The 22,200-nt window shown below is 38.6% G+C and overlaps 1 protein-coding gene across 4 annotated transcripts in view; it reads right to left on the bottom strand.

The window, feature by feature from the left end:
• The window catches only part of LOC133409439 (arginyl-tRNA--protein transferase 1), a 56,941-nt gene extending 36,060 nt beyond the window's left edge, over positions 1 to 20,881 (bottom strand). Inside the window, exons 1-9 of one of the 4 annotated variants that reach the window (XM_061689434.1) lie at positions 20,735 to 20,881; positions 17,655 to 17,718; positions 17,487 to 17,549; positions 17,261 to 17,364; positions 16,927 to 17,148; positions 13,995 to 14,209; positions 10,694 to 10,822; positions 9,449 to 9,577; positions 2,985 to 3,017 (exon numbers count right to left, since the gene is read on the bottom strand). In XM_061689434.1, the coding sequence (XP_061545418.1) occupies positions 2,985 to 3,017; positions 9,449 to 9,577; positions 10,694 to 10,822; positions 13,995 to 14,209; positions 16,927 to 17,148; positions 17,261 to 17,364; positions 17,487 to 17,549; positions 17,655 to 17,718; positions 20,735 to 20,834 (1,059 nt within the window). In that variant the 5' untranslated portion in view covers positions 20,835 to 20,881. The remainder of the gene's footprint in view (positions 1 to 2,984; positions 3,018 to 9,448; positions 9,578 to 10,693; positions 10,823 to 13,994; positions 14,210 to 16,926; positions 17,149 to 17,260; positions 17,365 to 17,486; positions 17,550 to 17,654; positions 17,719 to 20,734) is intronic. The other 3 variants (XM_061689435.1, XM_061689436.1, XM_061689437.1) reach the window with 3 other exon arrangements.
• Positions 20,882 to 22,200: the final 1,319 nt, after the last annotated feature.

Genomic DNA, 22,200 nt, shown 5'->3' with positions numbered 1-22,200 from the left:
TTTAATTGTACACTGAAAGCTGTGCATCTACCTGTAGGTTGCACAATATAGTCTTTGTGTACATGTACTTTTATTCACGAAACAGATTACTAATCACTCTATGCCCACAAAATAGAACTTTCAGCGATATAATTAGCTTCAAGTTTGTTTTTCTACCATTTCAAGTCAAGATGGCTACAATGAACTGGTTCTGTTACTTGTCTGTCATGACTAAAATGCTTTCACTTTTATTTTTGAATTTAATGCATTTTATTATGTGCACACTCATGAAATCAGTTACATTTTTACATCTTCACACCCTCATAGATTATTTTTTTTTTTTTGCCATATCTGTTGGCAAATCTACCAAACGTTCTCTTGGGCTCTATATCAGAGGCTAACGATATGAAAGTGTTGATGTGGTTTCACTCCACATTAGCGTCGCCTAACTGGCAAGCAGCCAATGAATGAGGAGAAACAAAACTTGAGCGAGAGAGCTAGATTAAGTGTGATAGAAGGGGAGAGTGAGTGAGTGTGTGTGTGTGTACGTACGTGCGTGCGTGCGTGTGCACGCGTGCGTGTGCGCGCTTACGGTGAAATGTCCATCTGTGTAAGCAGCCAGCCTGTTATTTCTTGGCACAAGTTCAATGAAAAACACTAGACTCTTTGTAAGGGGTCCCAAGAAAACTTAGCCGAGTAGGTGTGTGTGTGTGTGTGTGTGTGTGTGTGTGTGTGTGTTTACATGCGCGTCTGCGTGCTTGATGATTTGTGTGTAAAAAAAAAAGAAAGACATTTTCATCATCCCACTTTGGATGTGCATGTTTCATCGCAATTATATGTGAATGTAAGCACAGCAGAAGTAATGGCTGTTTTGAGTTTGTGTGTTTGTTTATAGGTTCATACCATGTTCAAGGCTGATTGCTCTCTTACCAACCTGCAAGTCTCATCACAAGACAGCTTAATGGCTGTGTCCTTGCCACTGCAAAAACAATCTAAACTTCTCTGGAACATTTCAAACCACCCCAGAGCTTCCCGTGCTCAACCAAATCGCTCGCATATGGCCAAAAGACTGGACCAAGTGAGCAGTACACTTTGAGAGTCAGGCGGTGGTTGTCGCTTATCTTTTAACCTGCATCACACATATTTGGGTTGACCCTCCCTATATGAGGGCTGTACTTATTGTAAACTGTCAGCCACATGAGCTCAGTGTGTCATGATCACCTTAGTGGAAAAGAAATTAAGAGTGCACTGATGCTACCAGCAGTGATGCTGCCAGTTCTCTTCAGCACAAAGTGACAATGTAGGAACTCCAAGTTTAAAATTCCAATTATAGACAAACAGACAAATTCCTTGTGTGTCTTGTAACATACTTGACCAAAAAAGCTGATTCTGATATAAGAAGGTTGATGTTGTTGTGAGACTGTTCTGGGAGATGTGTGATCACACAATGATTACAAAGTGACAAGAATAAACAGTAAATTATAATTTTTTTAATTGCATGTATTGACATAAAAAAAAGGCTAAAATGATGGAGTTTGCACTTTCATTGACGAGTCAAAGTCAGAGTGTTCTACCTTCAGTCATAATATGAACATCTTGCCAGTACTTTCTACTGCACACACGCCATTCCCAATTCACCAGCGTCATGTGAAATGACACTCATGGCCGCTGTTCATCACATTAACGATACTGATGTGCAACAGAGTAACAAAAAGCAAACACACTGTCAGAGTACGTAAATGGATTTTTAAAACACCTGCGATCTAATATGAACCCTCTGCAATCTTGGTGAAGATGAACCTAACACCAAGCATGTCCTTTATAGCTGCAGTTAGATGACACTACTTTGCATACATTAGAAATAATGCAGGCCAATGTGAACCACACACACCATGTAGTGAGTGTATGTAGTCTAATAGCCCTCAGATTAGAAACAGATGGAAGCCGACATGCAGTGGTAGAACAGAAAAGCCACATACAATAACTCTGACATGAGAGGGGAGGACTGGGTGGGAGATCAGAGACAGAAATAAAAACAAGTTGGGCAACAGCAGGTCATACGAGCAGATATGGCATGCTAAATCCATCTAAGGAGAGTGAGTGAACGCAGCATATGAGAGGGAGTGTGCCACAGAGTGTGTGCAAGAAAGGGTAGTTCAATGTGCGTGGCCAGCTTTGAGGGCTTGATAAAAGCTTGTCCCTTATAAACGCTTATGATGCTGAAGACCCAAGGGAATCCACACGGCAAAAGTACAGAGATTTGTGTGTGCCTCAGTCTAATTCAAGTTGCTGTTCCAAGTATCCTTCCTGGGTCTGATTACGGATGTAATTGTCCTGAGCTAAAATGTGCACTGGTGCCTCTAGAGGCTGAAGTTCACAAAGCCTGGTATGTACTCAGTGATGCCTGGCTACATATTCATGTCAATCAACAGCATAAAGTATACCAAGGTTTTAGCATAAATTCATTATACTTTGAAGCTGATAGCAACAATTAGACTTAATTTATATATTGAATAAAACTTTGTGTGGATGCATCAGAAGCCAGTCAGAGTTGGGTGATGCTGAAACAAACACTTAATACTCATCTGTTGGATACTGAGGCACATTGCCCTTGATAGAGTGGGACACATTTGCTGAGTAGAAGGACTGATTATGGGCATTTTTTCAATTCCAATTCAATATGGACATCACATTTCAATTTAACCTTTGACTCCCTCTTCTACTTCTACTGCTTGCGATAACTCCTCCATATGAAAAAATAACTCATTTCCTGTATCCCTTAACCACCACTCAATCAATCAATCTAGCTGGAGGGCTTGAAAAGAGAGAGCAAAGATGAGTGGCTCAATACGTAAAAGTTGAAAGGAAATTAACTTTCAATTAATCTGTTCTGGTAATGTGTTGGCAAAGAAAATGTGGAGTAAGAAAATATCATGCAATGCTAAAAGGAAAAATATTGAAAAGATGTATTACAGAACTGTGCAGAGGCCAAAGGAAATACATACCTCTAATGGTGAATCGCAGAGAAATCGCCGGAACTATAGCGGGATGCAGAGGAGAACAGACGGAAAACGTGAGTTCTCACTATCATCAAAATATGAGAAAGAATACATGAAAAAAAACTTCCATTCCTATCACTGTCACAGAAATAAGTCAGCCCTCAAAGTGTTCTCTTTACCCAGGTCTTCTATATGTTATATATGCATATGTATATGCATGTATATATGTTATATATGAAATACCACAGCAATCACAAAAGGCCATGAAAAGAAAGACTGTTTACACAAATGAAAACATTTAGGCCAGTCAATTAGACAAGAGGAGACAGTTCAGAGGATAAGTAAGAAATATTTCAACCTGGTCTCCATTTCCTCCATTTTAGATCTAGATACTAGTCGGGACAATAATTGTTACCGTTTCTTCAGGGGGAGTGAGAATACTTTTGAGAAGTGTCTTAACAGGGCTTGTGTACCTGTCAAAGGAGGACCAACAAAAGTTTGTGTTTTGCCACTGAAAGATTGTGCATTGTGGATCAACAAAAGCAGGATTCCAGAGATGTACTTTTCCATGTGCACTTTTCAGTGTTTTTGTGCCAGGATTGAGAGCATTGTTTGTAGGTGACTTTCATCTTCAGGACATAACTCTATATAATTTAAAAGTAAATAAAACAATAACAGAAAATCCCTCATGACGGACTGTGTAATTGTATTCCCCAAATTTGCTTCAGTCCCGCTCTTGGACTCAAACTTTTACAACAAAAAAGAAAGCCCCTTGCCAACAACATTTGTGCCTTCTTGAAATCACTAAAATTAGCTGACACCATTCTGTTGAAAAATTTCAAAGTTAACCCCATATAGGATTGGAAAAGGCCTATTAATGAATGGCAAAGTGCTGCTGGTGAGGCAACATTCAACTCATAAATTCAAATGAAATGTTTGTATATTAAACGCATTTGGGCATAAAGGTATTATATGGGTATACGGTAAGTGGTAAATCCACAACAAACAGATTCACCAACCTATATCTGTGTTTAGCTAATAGCAGAATTCATCCATCAAAAATGAACTTAACTTTTCTAAACAAATGGCTCATGACCAATTAAAATCTACTTTGGCTGCAGATTGGTGTATTTCAGCCACTGGTTGGTGTATAATCAGCCACTGTGTTACCATGTATGCATTAAGCAGTTTACTTACATTGTTCATTCTCTGCTTTTTCTCTGAGTGCCAGTTTGCAGTCCATGTACTGGGTACAATTCTATCTGGCCAAACTATGTCTGCCTCCATAATGCTATGTGGCAATGATGATGTTCCGCTTGGCTTTCAGCTATGACTAATCAACAAGGCAGAGTGGCTTGCTACTTGCGGGGCGTTTTATTTGATGCAGAAAAAAAGCAAGGAGGGGAAAAACGATGAATGCTCCCGGAAGATTTCTACATAATATGTTTGTGTTTTACCGACTTTTATCATGAAGGTTCCCATGGAATTAGTATACACTGATCATAAGACTGCTATAATAATAGTGGATAAAACTTATGTCTAAATTATTGTTTAAGTCAATTCTTGACAAAATAAAAATGTCATTAAACAGATACACGACTGTACTTGTGAATGGTGTTCACACTTGCGTAGAACATTTACTATTTTTAGTGACTTTCATTAAGAAACAAGATGCACAGGAGAGTGGAGGTGGGACTATTAAAGATGCACTGTTTCATCCTCCAAGAAGCACTCTGTGCCAAGACAGTCCAGCTAAGTAAATGTAATGTAACAAACACTGCTTTGCAATGGTGAACATAATTTGAGCATGAAGACTCTACCATAGAAAATATACACACCCTGAACTGGTCGCCAGCCAATCGCGGGGCACACATAAACAAACATAAATAAACAAACAAACAACTCACAGTCACACCTACGGGCAATTTAGAGTCTTCAATCAACCTACCATGCATGTTTTGGGGATGTGGGAGGAAACCGGAGTGCCCGGAGAAAACCCATGCAGGCACGGGGAGAACATGCAAACTCCACACAGCTGGGGCGGGGATTTGAACCTCGGTCCTCAGAACTGTGAGGCAAATGTGCCTACCAGTCGGTACCGTGCCGCCCAGTACAGAAAATGGATGGATGGAATATATTTGTGTTATCTATTGCTCTTGCTCTCTCTCTCAATATATTATGTTACAGCCTGCTCCGATAGCAAGTTTTTTAGGACGATATTGTTTCCCCAAAACGATCACGATAAAATATGGTATTGTTGATGGGTTTTTTTTTATGCCACTGAAATAATGATACTATAAAGCATAATAATTCAAGTACTGTACATCCTTTTAAAGAACAATTAACTTTAAATTCTAAAGAACATTGAACATTGGCATTGTAATGTAGAAAAATAAATAAGATAAAAAATTAATAATCAGACTCCGGCTCTGTTTGCAAAAAAAATTACTTAATCAAATATTAAACATTTGGCACATACGTGCAGAGTCACTAAACCCACTAAAGAGCCCCAAAAAATAAGCCTGCCAAATCTGAATGAAGAAAAAAAACACCATGTACTCCAAAGCATTTGGGCTTTGTCACTGTTTTTAAATCACATGCCATACATTTTAATATTACTTATTATTTTAGTCTTTATTTGTATTTATTGTATGAATGTTGTTTTCTTATGTACTGTATAATGTCTGCTGCCTCGTGGCTTTTGAAAAGGAGATTTTATCTCAATAAGCTTTTTATCTAGTTAAATATAGGATAAATAAAATGTAAAATAAGGCCCGCCCTCAACCTGCTGGACTGTGATGAAAACTTTTATCCGTCAATCAAATGACGCTGAAAATGAGTTCGCTGAAGTCAACTGCTGCCTAAATATTGATGTGTGCCGCTGTCGTTATAGTTTATAAACAGTTACCTTTCCCGTGTGTGTGCATGTGTTATGTGGGGAAGACACACAACTCGGAACGCTGACATTTTAACGATGTCGCTGCGGTCGAGTGAGCTTTTTAGCTCCAACCCTTAGCTCAATAGCTCATTAGCTCGCAGGCTAGCGAATGTTATAAACAGTTAATGTTCCCTTTGTCCCAGTTGTGTGCATCTACGGAGCAAACGCCGTGTGTGTATGGATGGAACGATCACCCGCCCAACTCTGCCTCTGATTGGCTAGCACCAATACAGGATTCATACTTTTGATTCGCTGTGCACGCGCGCGCACACACCTGAGGTCTTAAACCATGCATCAACGGACGCAGAATGATTATGCTTAATCCATCGGTGCTAATTTTTGTGCGTCTCAGACGCAGGCGCTCATCAAACGAGATCCCTGGATTATATGAGATAATGAATGTTAGAATATAGAACAGTCTATATAGTTCCATTTTCATGACGATATTAATTGGGGAAAAAAAAAAAAATTAAATCTGGAAAAATACCAGTAAACTAATTTTCCACTACTAACTTTATCGTCAAGACATTTCCAACCACAAAACCCCCCAACGTGCAATACGCTGAAAGGCAAAAACACTAACACTTTTACTGAAAACGCACAAAAAAACAGCTTCATAAAAACAGTTGCCGATAACAGATGTCATTTAAAAGCTACAGTCCTAAAACACACACTCCCATGTATAATTAAGTCTCCAAACAACCTACTCATCCATTTATTTGGTTGAGTGTGTGGGGATGAAAATAATTTTCACGGAGGCACAGACGTTACAAAGTGAAATAACGGGGCATTAAAATCAACTACAATACAGCCCTGCCACCCCTCTACTTATACATTGATTTGGCACTCAGTGGCTAGTTACTGGACTACATTCAGTTCTAATTAGAAAAGCTTAACAGGGGTGCGTTATTTTGGGCATGAACGCTAGCACACCCACGACCCTAGTTAGAATAAGCGGTTAAGCGAATAGATGGATGGATGGATGAGTGTGTAAAAACAAAGTGTAACGTGCAGGTGCAGTCACTGAGGCCTGTCGGCAGCAAGGCAATACAATGTGAAGCAATCTCAGCTTCCCTTCTCTGATGCAACGACACAAAATAGTCTGTAAACAGATTAGTCAAGTACCCTCTGGAACATTCTCACTGGCAACACATGGAGTACATCACTCCCCATTTCTCTCCCTTTACTGCAGTAAACATTCATCTGCACATGATTAGAGTCTAAAATGCACACACACGGTACATATAAATACACTCATTTGCTTAGACCCAATTCCTACTAGGACATACACCATTCTGCCCTTTAAACACGCATGCACGCATGCATGCACACAGCCCAGCCCTCTAAGGCTGAACATTAATGGATAGTGGTGGATTCACCTCATCCAAATTGAATGCCTAGTGTAATCTGCTCACTGCACAGAGTCCTAAATTAGCAATCTATTATGTTTTCTTCATCTCCTGTACAGGCCAAACAAGTGAAGAAAAGCCATTGAAACAGTGTTCTGTGGATTAGCATTTTCACAATGTTAAATTAAAAAAAAATAATACATAAATACTGCTATCCAGATCCACACACATCAAAGTTAAATGCTTTCTTCCTTACCACACCCCTCCACAAGAATTTATGAAAAAGGTTTTTTTTTTGTTTTGTTTTTTTAAGATGTGCCATATGAGATGGAGGACACAGATCTTTGTGGATGTACTAAAGCGAAAACAATATCTTAATAGGTTTGAACTCTTGCAATAAAAAGATAATCGGGGTAAATGAAATGTTTTCTTTTCTCTCTCACCCACATCTACTTATCCACCTTATCACTATTCCTAACTTTGTTGCATACTTTCATGTGTGTCTTCCTTAAATTAAGGTCCTTTTCCAAGAATGGGAATACAGATTTAACAGTTTAGCTGTTGTTGTTTTTTTGGCCTGACAATGAAAGCCACATGTGGTGGAACCCAGTCACCGCTTACCAAAACAGGTAGGTAAGCGAAATGTGTGCTTTGTAGTGCTTTTGTAAAGTATGTGCCTCAACTTTAGGGGAATGTTTTGGGAATAATGCCGATGCCACTTCCAGGTGTGGTATAACAGGAAATACATGACTTTGGATCGTTTTTTTGTATTTGTTGGGATGCTACTAACAAGAGAAGAGGCTACTGGTGACATTCAGTTTCAATTTAAAACTCTAACATCGCATTAGCAACCTTTCAGCTACTATAAAAGTCACTATGAAAATCAGTGGGATCCCTCTCAAATGCCATTGATTCACCTTTAGCTGACAATGTTCATTTACAACATGAATCACCATTAGTCAACTTCCAAAAACGTCTCCAACAAATTTCATCATTCAGTTAGTCAAACTGCACACTGTATAGCAAAATATTTTTCTTTTTCCATTATTAAATCTTTACATTATGTTCTAGAACCATTCTGATCACAGTGGTTATAAAACTGAGCTAAAGCTGGTACAGTACACATTCTTACTTAGAATTGCCAGCGTTAAGGCACTAAGAAAGAATGTGCCAGCGCCTCCTTCCCAAATCATACTGCTTTTACAATTAATGAACTACCTTACTTTTACAAGACAAAGAATTCAGTCATTTACAGAGGCCTACTGGCAGAAGGTTTTGGGGGGTAGATGTTTTTCCAGCCCTCAAGGACAATTGGCCCACTCATGTTTGTGGAAAAGGTTTCGCAGTTCTGCATCGACTTTATTTTCTCCACTTTTTATGGACGTATAAAGGCAGGCGAACACATACACTGCTACAAACCATAACAAATGTTTAGATTTCATGTTTTTCCTGTTTTCCATTAGGCACAATATTGCTCATGCACCAAGGATGTAAAGAAAGTTGTTTAACAGGTTTTGCTGTAATATGCAATGTACCTCTGGACCTCTGTAATATGTACCTCTGGAAAATCTACAATAAATCTTTCTTAAATAAATGTTAGTTATAATGATGCCTTACAATAATTTATCTCCACAGATCCTGTAGTGCTATAGGTCTGTTTATTATTCTGTCCCAAGCCCAGGGGAGCCTTTGAGAATGGCGACATTGTTTTTTAACATATCATGATTAGATATAATTGATGCATGATATTCTATCAGGTACTCTTTCTATTGCTGCTGCAGTTATTGTTTCTGTTGTCATCACATCTGTGGGTCCACTGGACAAATTGGACTCCTTTTTGTGAGTGTTTTAACATCTCCTTCTATGAGATTATAAAGATGCTAATGTTATGATATATTGATTCTACTGCATCATATTATATGTCCTACCTTACGTTAAATAGATGATTTATTTTTATTCTATCATTCATACCATTTAATGCATAAACTCTGGAATGTCACTCTTTTATAGAATGTATATACAATTTCAACAAAAAGTAAAAATTACAAGTAAAAAATATAGGAATGGTATAACTGCAATTGGATTTCTTTAACAACATACTGTCTGCCAAACAAAGAATTTCTGTTACACAAAACCAACTATGCGTGTCCTACAGAGAGTGCAGAGTAAAAATCGTGCAGTACCTCACTCTCACTACATTCGCTGGGGTCATCCCCATGAATGGCCATCTGGTAACGGGTGTACAGCGCCACAGACTGCTGATAGGACGCTGTGAATTGGGGGTCCTCAAAGCTGACTGGTACTAGCCTCACCTTCAAGCACAAAGTGTAAAAGGGGAAAAGCAATGAGGTTCAATGAGTGCTGTTTAATGTTGCTTAGAGATCTCACTTCCGTCTCCTTGATCATGGTTACAGCCGCAATTGACATATATTCCTTTTATGGCTGTACAAAAAGTACGAATGCATGGAATAAAATGATGGGATTCTAGGAGACTGAATATATACTATGTTTTAAAATAGCTCACACTTAAACAGGCAACCTGAAGATGAGGCTAGTGCATGGCCCAACATTTTCCACAGATCGAGCGTTCTCAACTTGTATCTAACTTTTAGTACATAGCCTTGCCCCTCTCAAGGAAGCACACCGAAGTTATCAAACTGCAATAACCCAATAATCTCTTTTCCACAAACACTGTGCCGCATGGCACCCAATCTGTGACTCCATTCAGTGCATTGTATGTGGAGTGCTGAGTTGCACCAGTGGCATAACATTCCCAACAAGATTGTGTAGTAGGTGCTAATAATAATCTATTATTTTTCTTAATAATCAATTAAAGTTCTACCTAATCTATCATGAATTTGGGTGATAGAAGGGGAGCCGATGAAATTAAACTGTGAAAACTAGGAGGATTAGTAATCAACACTGAAACTGTTCCCCCAAAAAACAGACCACAATAAATAGCCCACCAACTGACTCAAGGCCAACTCAATACACCTGGAGAAACACTGCTCTCAACCATGGCGCATGGAAACATTTTCACATTATTATCTCCCTTGATTGTCTTTCTTTGACAATCTTTGTTTTCAGACTGAAACATAATGGCTTTCACTTACCCTGATATTTTTGATATTTCCCCTAAAGTATTTATCGTTTATATGTGAAAATGTATGAATCATTTAAAAACATGTGGTACACTACTATAAAGTGAAGTAGAGTAGGGCAATGTGACATATACTGTATATAGCATGACAATACTTCTCTCAAACAAAACTAAGGATTCTTAAAAGACAGAGTGATTCTACTATATGAATTGGAACATTTTATTTTCTTGTTATTATTACTAATGTCCCTCTGGATGCATATCTATCCTCTCCCACCCACTATGAAAAGGCCAACAGCAGCTTGACCTATGCCTGCCACCCCCTGACCTGGCTCTCGGAGGGTTTGTCAGGAGGGTCCTTGTGAATTGCCATCTGGTAGAGTTTGTACACCTGGTAGGAGGCGTCGAAAGAGGCTTTGAACTGCGTGCAAGGGGGATTGGCGCGCACTAACCTCACCTTCAAAAAAAAAAATATTGGCAGACAATAGTTAACATCAAAATACAGATAATAGGACAGGTACAATTTGAACAAGGGGCACAACTCACAGACAACTGTGATGAATGCATTGCAACATGAGAATCACAAACACACACCCTCCTTGCTCAGTGGCATTATGATTTCAAGTCAGCCTTAGTAAATCATTTGATATCTTTTTTACGATACAACTATTGCTCTTATGGACCCCTTCCTTTAAAAGGAAACAAGATTATACAGAGAACAGTTTTATAAGAATCTGTAATAATGCACACGAGATGAACAGATACCAAATTGATAAAAAGGAGGAGAAATAATTTCCAGTGACTCACCAAAGTTTAGAAAAAAATATTTTTTGATGCATGTTGGATCTATGATGTCACTGCTGTTAGCAAATTCATTTACACGTTTATTATTCATACACTCAATTGTGTGTTTCAGTCTTAGAGATTAAAATAGACCGATCAAACCATGAAAAAAAAAAGAGTGAGAGTTTCTAATATCAAACAAATTATTATTTTGCTCAGACATTGGCTCTGTGCCACCAACCACTTCTTCAACCAGAAGTTTTTTACTGGCCAAAGACACTATGTCAATTGAGTGTTCTAGACAGATAGGATAGGGGCTTGAACCTACGGTATATTGGATTTGGACTGAAGAGGGTTGGTCTCCTATGACCATTGGCATCCACTTTTTAGTTACACAGGTCCTTATAAATGAAAGAAAATTTCCCAAGTTCAATCTTTTTATTTATGTTCTAGAGCTGAAGATATGTTTCGACAGGATGAACTACTTGAGGCAGGCCACAAGTCTACACCACAGTGGTGAGATTTTTTTTGTTAGTTTTTTTGAGAGCTATTACAACAGTACTACAGCATTACTCAAATAGTTGGATACTTGACTGCCCAAGAAAGTTTTATTGTAATGCAAAGAGTTTTAAAGAAAATATCATCCAACATTCACCTTTCTCTAATCATAAGGACAAAACCTCAGTCTATATACGAAATTATATTATTTTTTTATACTGGTGGGAGGGACAAAAAAAAACTGCAACTGTACTGAAAGTTTTTCACACCAGACTTCAATATTATTTGTTCATTTGAAAGCAGTTAGGTCCTACACCGGGCTGTGTTCACATTATCTCCAAATCATTGACTAAACTTTTTTTTCTTCAAATTTTTATATTTGGTTATTCTTTTATTTCAGATTAAAAACTAAAGAAAATTCAGAAACTGTTTGACCAGTCAAGAAGACTTTTTTTGAAAGAGTGAGTTTACCATGAGGGCACAGAATCATGTCATCATATTGCCCTCTGGTGGATGAGAGTTGACCATCATCAGGATAAGTAGAAATGATAGGTATTAAATTGGTTAAATTAATGATAAAATATCATGCCAAAAGGTGACCATAAACTAAGTCATTTCAAAGGCAGATTCATGCATATTCACACCACGTAAAGGTTTTTTTCTGCCTTATTTTTAAAATATGCCCAAAGTATTTGTGTTGTTGTTGTCCCTGATGTAGTCAACACTTCATGAATATGTGATAAAATCTGGATACTTTAAGGTCACTTTGTAACATTACATTGTCAGGGCTCTGAGTCTATTCGTTATTATGTCGTTTAGCTTTTATGAAAGGGTCTTAAATAGATACAGTGATTTGAAAAGTATTTGCCCCCTTCCTGATTTGTTTTATTTTCATGCATGCTTGTCATATTTAAATGTTTCCCATCATCAAATAAACTTAAATATGAGTCAAAGACAACAAGTAAACAAACAAAATTCCGTTTTTAAATTAAGATTTCTATTGTTAAAGGAGAAAAAAAATCCAAACCTACATGGCCCTGTGTGGCACACGTTATTCAGCCAATACTTGACTACAGCAAATGTCAACGTATTAAGGCTGGTCTCAATTTTGCCAGAAGACATCTTGATGATCCCCAAGACTTTTGGGAAAATACTCTGTGGTCTGAAGAGACAAAAGTTGAACTTTTTGGAAGGTGTGTGTCCCATTGCATCTGGCGTAAAAGTAACACAGCATTTCAGAAAAAGAACATCAGGCCAACAGTAAAATACAGTGGTGGTAGTATGATGGTCTGGGGCCGTTTTCCTGCTTCAGGACCTGGAAGACTTACTTTGATAAATGGAACCATAAATTCTTCTGTCTACCAAATAATGCTGAAGGAGATTATCCGGGCATCTGTTCGTGACCTCAAACTGAAACGAGCTTGGGTTTTGTAGCAGGACAATGATCCAAAACACACCAGCAAGTCCACCTTTGAATGGCTGAAGAAAAACAAAATGAAGACTTTGGAGTGGCCTAGTAAATGGCCTGACCTGAATCCTATTGAGATGCTGTGGCATGACCTTAAAAAGGCAGTTAATGCTCAAAAATCTTCCAATGTGGCTGAATTACAACAATTCTGCAAAAATGACTGTGCCTAAATTTGTTTCATGATGGCAAACATTTAAGTGTGACAAACATGCAAAAAAATAAGAACTCAGGAAGGAGGCAAACACATTCACACAACTGTATTGTGGGGTACTGTGAAATTACACGACTGTTCAGGAAAGTGTACAATGTACAATACAGTACATGCCAAGACACTATACTATTATGTATACCGTATAGTGTGTGGCCAGAGATATACTTTCTGAGCTAACAATAGTAAAGTTTAGTGCTCTGCATTCAGATTCTTTATGAATGCTCAAACATCCGCAAGAAGGGTGTGTCAATAATAGACAGTGCTTGTGTCTGGCTCAAGTCTTGGCCAAGAACGATGTGTCTCTGCCAACCTCATTTTAGAACCTTCACCAGGGATTTTTTTAAAATCACCTTGACTCCCAAGTTTTTAATTTTCATGTCCTCTCATTCATGGTCATGTGGGTGATGTGGTTTTAATGTCATAATCAGGGTAACATGATTCAGTCAGTGGTGTGTCTGCAGTTCCATTGTTCTTTGAGAATGAGGTGTTTTTTGAGGCGTCCCCCCCGCCCCCTCACTATGCGTTGGTCAGTTAACCTCCAAACATAAACATGGTGAAGTCACTGAGGCTAATGATGATGGAAGCGAGAATTCTGCCCTGTTGGAATCAGCACAACAAGTTAATGCTTATTTCAAGTACAAAAGGAGAATGGAAACCACTGCTGCTTACCTCCAGGCAATGAGACGAACTGTCAGGACACGTCTCGGTGAGAAAATCTTCCAGGGTTTTGGTTTGGTTGGTCTGAGTGGGAGTAGGAGGGCTAATGGTCAAAGTGGATGAGGCTCCAACACTGCTATGTTTCATCTGCTCCTTCTGATGACGCCGCTCTCTCCTCAAGTCTTTGGCCTTCCGACAAGGGGGTCGGTTGGGATCTACTCCTATACCTATACCCCAGACAGAGGAGACAGTCATAAAAGAGAAAGAGATGTGCCTCTTCAGCCTTCACAAATAGCAAAGATCATTCTTGTGCGTGGGGAACTGTGGATGGACACTATCGTAAGCAGACATCCTTCCTTCCCATTTAATTTTCACTGAGAGTAGCGTATAATTTGCTTATGATATCACTACTACTGTGAATAGTAAGAACATTAACATTGTCTGTCGCAATGCAATCTTGTTTTAGCCCCCACCCCCTCTCTCCTGCGCTTCCTTTTCAACCACGATCTCTTGAGACTCTTGCCAAGTCCTCCAGCTCTACGGGCATCCCATGTCAACAGCTTATACGCCCACATCCTGTTTGGAGCAATAAGGAAACGAGGACCATTGGTCGCTTGTCAAGTTGCCCAACGCAACCATCAGTTCACTTTCCAACTTTCTCCTCCATCACCGTAAGAGAGGAATACCCCATCTTGACAACAGTAAAAGGGAAACCTGGCACTTGCAAGGATTCACTGGAAGAGTCAGCTGGTTCAAAGTAAAAAAAAAAAAATGTTTTCCTGAAGTGGGGAAGCTTCTGTTATGTATAAGGTAGATTTCAGATGCACTAAAAAGCCACATCGTCAAAATCCTTTCACATGATGCAAAATTTCCAGTATAGAATACTATAGTATCATTCTAATTATGATGTCGGTTTAAACAACTACAGTGATCTAAACCTACAATTCCCTATCAAGCTTTACAGCTCTGTTCTAGTTATTTTCCTCTGGCAAAGGCACGCTGGTCAACTGGATGACAAAGGTTTCAGTTCTGGACTGTGTTAATCACACTGCCTCAGTTCTGAACAAAGCATCCCCACTCAGAGGACAATTCACAAATTCATGTTGAGTATTATGTTTAATAAATCATTTCCTGTGAAAGACAAATGCTCCCACTCCAGCGCTTAGCACTTCATAAAACAATGACACTTTCCCTTCCTGGCTCCCCAGGCACAAGCCCCAAAGTAATACTTAGCTTAAAACGTGTTTGAAACATAAAAATACACATCATAATGTAATAAACCTTTCCGAGATTTGGTCGTTAGCTTAGATAACGTTCCAAGTCACATTTTTAAAACCATTTCCTGTTTTGAAAGCACACAAACTGTATTATTGTTATGTAAACTAACATGCTGTTCACTTAGAGGACCAAGTTAATGGTGAGAACATTCCATAGGTCTGGACTTAAAAATGATGTCGGCAGAAGAAAAATCTTCCCAAAATTGACTCCATAGTAATTTTGGGCTTGTTTTCTGATGAAATATGTGATTTTCAGCCAGATTTTGGCCCGCCCACATTTTGGACATGTCGGCCAGTCACAGCTTGACACGTAGATGGCAGAAGGCGATAAAATTTCCTCATTGAACTTCGATGGGTGAATTTCTTTTCCATATTTGGAACTTCCTAGATCCGAGCTCCTAGAGCCTCTGTTTACATGCTAGCGCCTTTCACCAGAAATTCCATCATGGAATGAGGATATTCACAGAGGAGCAATGCAAGAGGACGTAGAAATGTTTGGGGGAAATAAGACAAGGGTTCCCCGATGACGTCATTTTCATGGAGACTTATACTCCAGATGTTGACACATCACTGGCATGTCCCAAATGAACCGTCTGATCTATAGCAGTAACTATTACAAACCCCAATTCCAATGAAGTTGTGTAAATATAAATCAAAACAGAGAACAATGATATGCAAATTATTTTCAACCAACAGTATATTCAATTGGATACACTACAAAGACAAGATATTTCATGTTCAAACTGATACATTTTATTACAATTTTTTTTTTTTTGCAAATATTGACTCAATTTGAATTTGATGCCTGCAACACATTCCCAAAAACATGGGACAGGAACATGTTTACCAGTGTGTTGCGTCACCATCACCACTAACACACCCCCATACTACCACAGATGTTGGCTTTTGAACTTAGCGCTGATAACAATGATGACCCTTTTTCTCTTTGGCCCGGAGGACACAACATCCATGATTTCCAAAAACAATTTGAAAAGTAACTCGTCAGACCACAGCACACTTTTCCACTTTGCGTCAGAGAAGCCAGCGGCGTTTCTTGGTGTTGTTGACATATGGTTTTCACTTTGCATGTTAAGAGTTTGAACTTGCATTTGTTGATGTAGTAACGAACTGTGTTAACTCACAGTTGTCCTGAGCCCACATGGCAATATATTTTACACAATGATGCCAATGGTGCTGCCTGAGGGATCGAAGGTCATGGGCATTCAATATTGATTTTCAGCCTTGTCACTTAGGTGCATATATTTCTCCAGATTCTCTGAATCTTTTGATGATATTATGGACCGTAGATTACAAAATCCCTAAATTACTTGCAATTGTACACTGAGGAACATTTTTCTTAATCTGTTGTACTATTTGCTGACACAGTTGTCCACATAGTGGTGAACCTCGTTTTTTGACACCAGAAGGAGAGTGTTCTCAATTATGTTCAACCGGCAGAAATGAACAAAGTTCAGTTAACGTTCACACAAAATATGAACTAGTTCATCAACTTTCGTTCATTGAACTTGTTGCGGTACAAACCTGCATTTATTTGTTCAAGAGTACAATGTCCATGCTATACTGTACAGTCAAATCAACATTACACTTTCAGCAATGGTGACCAGCAGCACCATCACATAATCGGTACCGGTAACACGATTTCCTACCAGGTTTAGGAGCTGCGGCTGTTGTTCTGCCATCCAGGACAGAGCCTGGCTCTTTTCTAGGTGTCTCTGAGACAGTGGGTGTGACATCTGCCTCATTCCTGTCAACTTTTGTGATATGTGGGCACTCTGCTACTTCCTTTTGAATGTCTGTAATAGCACACTCCATTCCTTTACTTGGTTCTCGAGGACCTGCAACTTCACACACTGAATCCATTGGTTCCACTACAAAAAAAAAAAAAATGTTAAATAACACCACAAGTGGCGGATAAAATTATGAAAAAAATATCCTCTAAAACAAACACACGCACACAAAAGTATTATCGAGAATACTCACCAGTTTCATGCTCTTTTGGTACTACTCCTTTAAAAATGAATGTATTGATCTTCTTCAAGATTTTCTTATGAGATTTGGAAGGCTGGAATTTCACAGCATGACATCTTGATAAAGAGCACACAGTAGTATCTTTGGTTAGAATGCTGTCAAAAAATTAGTTATCTACCTGTAATGAATCCAAATAATGAGCATGAATGCTTAGACCATCATGTTTGGAAATCATTACCTGATGGTATATTGCGGACAGCATGTCTTGTTCATTATGGGCTTGTAAACATATTTTCCACTTCTATTGAATAAAAAAATACATGGATGAGTCCAGGTTTTTTGTTTTTTTCTTGGGCTTCAATATTAGAAGCAGGTTGGTTAAAAGCAGACATAAGTTGCTTGGTACCTTCTCCATCCTCTGTCTATGAGGTCCTGGTAGTCTTGTACTGTCAAGCTGTGAGACCACATACCTGAAGAAAACGATATTATTATCAAGGTATATTGATGACATTTTAATAATAATGGTTAAAATAGTTATTTTCCAACAGAGCCAAAGCAGTAATATGAGAATAGTCTGACTCGTGTGTTTTCATTAAGCAACCAGTTTTACATTTCATCACATCCTCCAACAGTCTAGAATATTTGATTGTATAAATTATCTTTATACAATTAATTTAATAATTATGCCTAAAAAGGGTCATCATTCTTAATTTTTATTGACACTGTCAGAAAGGGACCGCCACATGTACACTGCAGTTCAAATGAATAAATTCGAAGACAAAAACGTAACTCAAACTTCTAGAGATATCACTTCGTCCCATGATAAGATTACAAGTGCAGTTACGAACACAAAAGAATTATTTGGATCCAAATAAAACTGAACTGTCTGCGGCAGATGTACTACTCTGAGTCTCTTAGTAGCACCCAGACTTCTCCACGTGGGATACAAGAAATGGGACAAGTGTGCAGTGTCCTTGTCCAGTGTGTTTCATCAAAATCTTGAAGTACTGCCAAGAAACATTCCCATAGTCCGCCAATAAACACATGCATATTTATGATCTGTAGAAACAGCAGCTTACATCCTAGTTCCCAGGACTGAGGGCGAAGATCTCATTTCAACCTCTGACCTTGTCTGCTAAAATCATACACACAGCTTGCAAGCAACATTGACTATAACATTACTGTACTGTAGGCCTACATCTAAACCAGATAAATGAATTGTAAACTAGGTTACACAACTGACAGGCATGCACCCATTTATTGTTAAAGTTTTCTTCGTTAAGTTGGTAGCAAGCGTTAAAGAGACTTAACTTTTTTTTAAGGTTTACTTTTCTAGCCCTGAACCATACATGCTGCTCCCATGATGTAACAAGTCCATATAACTGCTCTTGCTTTAAATTAGAGAACCACTCATCTGTATCACTCACTAGCTATTTGAGTTACCACCTGAGTCCTAATTATAGCAAAACTGTCTCATCCCTCTTGAGACACGAAATTATATTTCTTAAACATAAAAAAATATATACTATTTTAGTTGTTTCTCAACAAGTGTAATTTACACTGGACATACACATTTCAACACCTAAAGACAGATTCTTTGAATGAGGGTCCAAATCATAGCGAATATAAATAAGTTAACGGCAGACATTTATTCAACCAGCAAAGAAGTTTTTTAAGTTGCATTTTTAAAAGCTAATTTATGAGTAAGTATTGCCAAATTATGTTTGGGTATGTGGAGGGAAGATGATGAGAACTGATGCTAGTACAATAAAAGCAACACATAGCATAGTCTGTTAAATGCGTAGTCCTCAGACTTTTAAATGTTCATTTAAAATGGAAATGTATACATTATAGACAAACTAATGTAGTGCAGGGTCGTGGTTACATCATCTGACTCTACCCGTACTCATAGACATGTGAGTGCAAATGGTTGTTTGTCTATATGTGTCCTGCGATTGACTGACGACCAGTGCGGATGTACCCAGCCTCTTGCCTAAAAGACAGCTGGGACATGCTCCAGATCATCCACAACCCTAATGAAGACAAGCGGTATAGAAAATGCATTGAGGGATGATTTAGTACAAAATCACAACAGTAATCAGTATGTCTATTAAATGGCTAAAAAAAATGGCTAACTCTCATCTATCACATTTATCTGTGATAACACTGTTCCAAAACAAATGTACATGCTTTGATTACATAGATCTTTGGTGAACTGTCCCAATTTCAATATGTAGATCTGCCATCTCACAGGTGCAACTCAATGGATTGTGGCAAAATTCATTTCTTTCGGTAGTTCAATTCAAAAAGTGAAACTCTCAGTGATATAGTACAGATTTGCTACACTACACACACTGTGAAATACTTTCAGATTTTCTTTTATCACAATTTGGATGATAATGGGAATGAATAAAAAAAATCCATACATACATTTTCTACAGCGTTTAGCCTCACTGGGGTCAAGTCCAGCTGACTTGCTATGAGAGGCAACCACGCAGGGTACCCTGGACTGGTCGCCAGTCAATTGCAGAGCACGCACATGCACACTCACATTAACGTCTATCGACGCATTTCTTCAATAAACATAAGAAGCATGTTCTGATGAATGTGGAAAGAAGGAAGCCCGGAGAAAACATGCAAACTCCACAACCCTTTAACTGTGAAGTAGACGTGCTAACCACATCTACTCCGTGCGGCCAACAATCGAAATCATTTTGAACACAGGAATTACACCTTCTGAAACAAATATTTTCCCCGTGTACAACTACTGAGATGAATGATCTTTTCCACGGTGCACCAATGTATTGACATGCATGTTTACCGTCACACAAGCGTGAAACGTCATTCTGCTACAGGCAACTCCAAATGTGGGACAAAGTGCTTTGGCTTCAGTGCATTTATTGGACCGGAAGGCTAACTTTAAGCAAGTAGCGAGGAAAGACACGAGTGTATATGCTCAATCACTCTTTAAGACTTTCGCCAAGATTTGAAGCTATGACAAAGCAGAGAGTATTGCGTGGGCGGGCACGTCCTTGTCAATGTGAATACACGGGTGCTAGTGCTAGCTAGCTCGATGCTAGTTGGCAACACACCAGCTGTCTTTAATGCTAATGTTGCAAGTGTTTATCATGAGCCAAGAAGAGAGCGTCGCTGCCAAATCAACATTGCACGCAAGACTCCTCTGATATAATGCACGGGATATATATATATATATATATATATATATATTATATATATATATTATATATGAATAGGTTTTTTTGCCGGTCAGGAAAATATAAACTTTAGGGTATAAAATGAAGGGCTACAATGGTAACATTCAGAATCCTTCACGAGCAACACTTCCTGCAGCACACATTGAAACACTTAGTTCGTCTTTTGTCTGAATATATATTACACAGCGATCGGCGAATTCTCTCGCTAACAGGAAGAGCTAGTTTGTTAGCATGGTAATGTATACACTGGGCTATCTTATTAGACACTTACCGTGAGAAAAGTTTCCCTTTTCATTTTTGCAGTAACCACAGCGGTAACCATCATCCCCACCGAAATATTCGACAATAGTATAGGAATTGTTTCCTGCCATGTTACGTCCGAAAACCGATGACAGATGGAGAGATGAATGTAGGAAAGAGGCGGGGCGGGGGGGGGTCTCTCCGCCGGCGGGTCTACACGACAGACAGTTCCAGCTGTGTGTGTGGGGGGGGGGGGACTTTATTGAGACCAGCTAGGAAAAGTAATGCCTTATTTTACTGTATAACGAAAAACGTGAATTATGAAGAACATGCAACATGATTAAGATTTTAGTTTTAATATCAATTTATATTTTTTGCCCGCCCAACTATTAACGTCATAAGGATACACCCACAGACATGAATAGAAGACTTCATACAACAACAAAAAACATTTTGAGAGATAGAGAGAGCAATGCATGCACATTGAAAACAAATAATTTCATTTGTCAACCGATTTTCAAGGTTTACTTTTTCATCGACGTCAAATCGTGTGCTATTAATATATGGAATCAGATTTGGTCCAAGAATAGAACAAAACCTCTTGCAAAAAAAATAAGACTATCAAAAAAAAACTTCCCGAACTGCAAACAAAAAATAAGACAGTGAGAAATATAATTAACTCAAGGTGGCAAAAATTACACGCTATACTTAAGTACAGATACTGGGGTAAAAACAAAACAAAACACTGTGGTCATGTAAAAGTAGAAGTAGTTTCAACTCAAAGTACATTGTGAATCATATGTTTAAAAAAAACAAATAAAAAATAATTGATAAATTGCCACAACGAGGGGGCGGGGGGGAAACTGCGCTTTCCCTCCTTTATCAACTTGCATATTGCTCGTACCAAGAAAAAATAAACCTGGACACAGCTTTGCTGGAGGCTAAATTCTGACAGGAGATTCAGGACTGAACTGACAAGGTTGACTGAACTGACAAGGTTGAAAAAAAAAAAAATGAACAAGCCAATTTTGACAAAGTTAAAAAAAAAAAAAAAAAAAAAAGGAAGGAAGGATAGATGTTTTTGAATTAACGGAGTCAAAAAAAGTCAGAAACTACAAATACAGCAGTGACGTGCGGTGAGGTTCATGATTGATGAGGCACTGACTACGTCACGTGACTGAAGCTCAACACTGCCACATGCTGGTTGTGGCACCGTCCATACCAGACGCCACTGTGCACTTTTAGTGGCTTTTCTGGTCGAAAAATAAAGACTAAATGTCACACACTTTCATTAAATATATTAGACAGTCTGTTAAACGTCAGTAAGTGCAGTGTGTGATAAAACATTATTGGCAATGTAATGATGAAACACCGATGTCTCTTGTGTGAAGCCACGGACCAATCACAGACTGCCTGAATGGATGTGTGCTTGGTCTCTTGAAGCATCATGCGAGCGATGAATCGTGACTCATAACTGCACTTCCTATGCATTTGAAC

Source organism: Phycodurus eques, chromosome 11 (assembly GCF_024500275.1).
Source record: "Phycodurus eques isolate BA_2022a chromosome 11, UOR_Pequ_1.1, whole genome shotgun sequence".
Classification (NCBI taxonomy): domain Eukaryota; kingdom Metazoa; phylum Chordata; class Actinopteri; order Syngnathiformes; family Syngnathidae; genus Phycodurus; species Phycodurus eques.
Note: the sequence above shows the minus strand (reverse complement) of the source record. Positions and strands in the feature narration are given on the sequence as shown.